Source organism: Monoraphidium neglectum, assembly GCF_000611645.1.
Source record: "Monoraphidium neglectum strain SAG 48.87 unplaced genomic scaffold scaffold01776, whole genome shotgun sequence".
In the NCBI taxonomy this organism is placed as follows: domain Eukaryota; kingdom Viridiplantae; phylum Chlorophyta; class Chlorophyceae; order Sphaeropleales; family Selenastraceae; genus Monoraphidium; species Monoraphidium neglectum.
Genome location: NW_014011852.1, coordinates 2,101 through 6,326, shown reverse-complemented (window position 1 = coordinate 6,326; position 4,226 = coordinate 2,101). Strand labels below are relative to the sequence as shown.

The following is a 4,226-nucleotide window of genomic DNA, read 5'->3' as shown; positions in this document are numbered from 1 at the left end:
TTGGACGGTGGCGCTCCCTGCTGAATGAATGTCAGAAACCGCCATAATGGCGGTCCAGAACGCAACCCGCAGCAAAGAAAGACACTCTGAGCAATTGAAGCACGCTATTCATATGGTTTTGCTGCCAGATGACGGTCACTTTGCCACTCTGTGATTGCTTTTGGATTGAGTGCAGCACGGCTCGTTCTGCTCCAGGCGATGAAGTGCTCCAGGCATGAAGAGTCTGATATATGTAAATTTTGAAACCGCAAAACACCTCGTGCTTGTTTGGTGAGCCCTCAAATGTATGGTGCTGATGTGCAATCATGTCCGGGGTCCCACTCACGAAGTCGTCGGGTCATAACCTGCCGGCGGCACTCACAACCAATTCATCTTGCAGCGGCAGTTTGTCAAGTATTCCAGGCACATGAGGTATGGCTAATTGATTGACAAGCCTCAAATGGCTTATTTGCACACGACAGATTGCGGAACAATCAAGCAAATCATCAAAGCCTTGGGTCGGGTTGGCCTTGGACCGGCCTTCCCTGCTCACTGACCTCATTTTGCCTGCGCCTAAAACTTAGGATGGATGCTAGCTTTCAGAGCTGTGGTACCAGAGCATGGTAGGCCGTGCAGCAGGCGCGGGCCGCTGGTCTCGCAAAATCCGCTTCCCGCCAAGTATCTCGCTCTTCACACCTCTGCTCCGCCCCGCCCAAGGTTGGCTGGGGCTTCGAGGACAGATATGTAGCCGACTTGCATGTGGAACAAACAGCAGCGCAGTTTCTTACCGTATATATGATAAACAGGGCTCAGCTGCGCGGCCGCTGGCAGCTCACACTGTGAGAGTCCCGCTTCTTTTCGAATTCTCGGGCCTTCAAGCGTTTCAGGGCATGTGTCGGTCCAGCGAATCGTTGTAGTCTGTAATCCTGCGTTCTAATTTGAGCATTCTAGCCTACTGTTGCTGCCGGGAAGTTGGCCTTTGGCAGGTCATCAGCGAACCAGCCCGCGCCCCAGCTAGCCTTGGATCGTCCGTCGGCTACAAAGTAGCTCTACCGATATGTCCGCCGCTGCTCGCACGACCGTCCGAGTGGCAGCAGCCACCGGCACGCCCGGGGGTATTGCGCGCGCCCCTTCTTCAGGCTCCCCGACAAAGAGCGACCTTGGTGAGCGTCGAGGCGAACGGAGTGGGTCGAGGGCGGAGGGGCACTACTGCCAACGCCGCCGGCGTGACACTCGCACACGACAACGGTGCTGTGCCTGGAACTGGGGGCCCACTGCGGCGCCATGCAGTGCTGCACCTGCCTGTATGAGAGCCATGCTGGCCCGCGGCAAGGCGCAGCGCCTCTGCCCTGGGTTCTGGCCTGCTACTGACCCGCCCGGTCTGCCCTTCCCGCCCCTTCCCCAAACTCGCCCGCAGCTGCCGCGGCGCCCTCGCCCTCGGCGACTTCGCCCAGCACCCTCGACCTGGCGATGCAGCGCGTGCGCCGCGTCCTGCAGGCACGCAGCTGCACGGTGCAGCAGCAGCGCCTCGTCGCCTGCATCGACGCGCAGCGGCCCGATGCCGCCGGAAGTGCGCACAGCCGCTGCAGCGAGTATGCAGAGGCGCTGCAGTTTTGCCAGGGTCACGTGGCGCCGCTGCCCTTCAGCCACCACAGCTTCACCGGCCAGTACATGATGTGAGGGGCGGTAGCTCGCCGCAGTCCACCTCAAGACGGATGTTGGCTTTGGTCCAAAGGCGCTCGCTCCGCCTTGCATGGGGCCCCTGCCCTCTCCCAAGACCATCGGTTCGTCCGAGAAAGGGTGGGAGGACCTGTCACAGTCTTCAGGCGTCAGCGGCGGCTGCGCGCAAAGCTGCGCGCCTGCGCAAACGCCGGCCACCCCACTCTCTTTTCGTGCCGCACACGCACGCACGCGCTTGTGTTTGCGGCGCCCATCCACAGGCTTGATTTGGGGCTGATCATCCCTTGGCCGAGAGTGCTCCGCAGCACTCACGCAGCATTTCACACAACCCTACAAAGCCCATCTGTTGCCGTGCATGGCACGGCGCGCCCCACCTAGATTGAGGTGATGCCTGCGTCGGACCGCCGCAACCAGGAACCCCATCCCATTCGGCGGACGGCAGCCTGCGGCCTGCTTCTGTGCCGTAGCTAGTGCTAGATCACACAACAACTGTGGTGGGGCCTCCTTTAACACGCTCGCAATTCGCTTATATGCGACCCAAAACGACTTGATATGGTGGCATGCATGTGTATGCCCGCCTCCCGGCTTTGCACGCTGAGGGAGCGCTGCTTTGCTTCTGTTTCTTTACTGCTTTGCCGCCGACCCGTCTGGTGGCAACTGCGGTGCAACACCCGCGACGCAGCGCACAGGTGCCTGCGATGCCGCACACTCTGGCAGGAGTGGTGGCTGCTTGGCGGGCGCCCCTCCGTGCTCCTGTAGCATGCGCAGCGCACACGAATGCTTTGCAAGCTCGGGACGCAGGCGGCTGACCGTGCTCCATTGGCACGCACGCCCAGCCGTCGCGGCTTCCCCTTCTGCCGTTACCAGTGCTTACGTGCGCGGTTTAGACGCGCGTGATATGTTTTCAGGTTATCTGCCAAGCTGGGCAGGCACATACTGCCCTAAAACGCAGCTTGTACCATTCTGATAACCCTGTTCTCCATACTGCCACTCTTCGCCTTGTTGGCAGCTTGGCAGGTACACTACTTGGGTCCTACGCCCATAGCACTGGGTGCATCCAGGTTTACCCCACACATGCTTGATTACCCTTGTCTTGACGACTGCACACTTGCATGGATCGTGTCGTTTGTGCCGACGTTGACACGCAAACACAGGCGCCACACACCTACTTTGTCTGTGGCATGGATAACAACCTTGGTAAAAATGTCCATGTTGCATACACTGTGACATAAAAGACGGGCGTTTTCAACGTTTGGTCGCCAAACGCACAGGTAGCAAGATGGACATGCATCAGCAGGCCGCCTCTGCGCAACAGTGTGCGGTCCCTTCGGCCGTGCCTCATGTCAACAATTGGATGCCGGCCAACTGCTCCGTGTGGATGATGTTGTTTCGACATGTGCTGCCGTCTTACCGTTACCGCGGTTCAGTCTTTGTGTGCAGTGCATGAATGCATGACTGGCTCATTGGTCAAGATCATGCACAGCCGAGGATTTGGAGAGGAGCCACGCATGGTCCTCAAGCAGCCTGCCATACTGAGCAAGAGATATTGTTGCGGTACAAATCTGAGAAGTGATGCGGGAGGATGCAGACCAGGATTTTTGCACGACTGACGAGGCGCCAAAATCAGCACCCTATCCCGCTTCTTGACGTCATGTGATGTTAAATCCAGATTCAAATGAATATCAGGACGCGCAGCTTTGCTTTGTGTTGAGCAGTGCTGGTGGTGATCTGTGGAGCCCGCAGCGATGAGGATGCTGCGCGCTCATAAGCAGCACGCGCCTTAGCTGGTTGAAGTCTTGGTATTGCTCTCATCTACCCTGAGGTGAGCGTAGCGGAGCTGCATGGCCTGGCGCAAGCGGGACGGACGCTGTTTCCCCAGCTGTCGCTGCTTGCAAGCCGCACAACACCACACCGGCACAGCAGGGCAGGGCAGTCTCATTTGCGCGAGGTCCCTTGTCAAATTTCAAGCTTGACTTGCCCAGATAGCCTCATATATTTTGCACTCGCTGCTGGACTTGGCGACGGCGCAGGCATGGCGCCGCCCCGGAAAACCGGCACGCGCCACAACGCCGACAGCAGTGTCAGCCGGGAGCTGCTCGCCCTGATCCAGCAGACGTGCCCTTTGGACGCGCCCCCGGCAGCCGCAGCAGCGCCCGCCAACAGGGTCAGCCGTGCACCCCTGGCACCTGCGTCCGCCCGGCCGGCTGCCCGACGGGCGGGCAGCGTTGGTGGAAATGGGGACGTCAGCAGCGCGGAACGCAGCAAGAACAGCAGCGGCGTCAGCACCAGGAGGGCCTCAAATGCAGGGGGGGAGGTTGCCACCCGTAACGGCTTGGGCTCAGGCGCCGCAGCGCAGTGGCCTCCGGCGGCAGCCACGTCGACTCCAAAGCAGCGGCAGGCCCTGCAGGTGCTTGAGCAGCGGCGACAGCAGCATTTGCTGCAGCTGAAGCAGCGGCAGGCGCAAGAGAATGCGGCGCGGATGCAGCGGCTCCTGAACGAGGTGGAGGAAGAGCAGCGACGGTTCAAAGAGAAGTCGCCGCCTCGGCAGGCTCGCATGCGACATGGTG

General features: G+C 60.0%; 2 protein-coding genes across 2 annotated transcripts; both read left to right on the top strand.

The window, feature by feature from the left end:
* Window positions 1-1,036: 1,036 nt before the first annotated feature.
* On the top strand, window positions 1,037-1,659 carry MNEG_8984 (hypothetical protein; the record flags this gene model as incomplete). Its single annotated transcript, XM_014042543.1, has 2 exons — window positions 1,037-1,142; window positions 1,397-1,659. The coding sequence occupies 2 exons, from the start codon at window positions 1,037-1,039 to the stop codon at window positions 1,657-1,659; spliced, it is 369 nt and encodes a 122-aa protein (XP_013897997.1).
* A 2,032-nt stretch (window positions 1,660-3,691) lies between these two features.
* Window positions 3,692-4,159, top strand: MNEG_8983 (hypothetical protein; the record flags this gene model as incomplete). Its single annotated transcript, XM_014042542.1, has 1 exon — window positions 3,692-4,159. A coding segment is annotated over one exon (468 nt), but the record flags the coding sequence as incomplete, so codon positions are not given.
* Window positions 4,160-4,226: the final 67 nt, after the last annotated feature.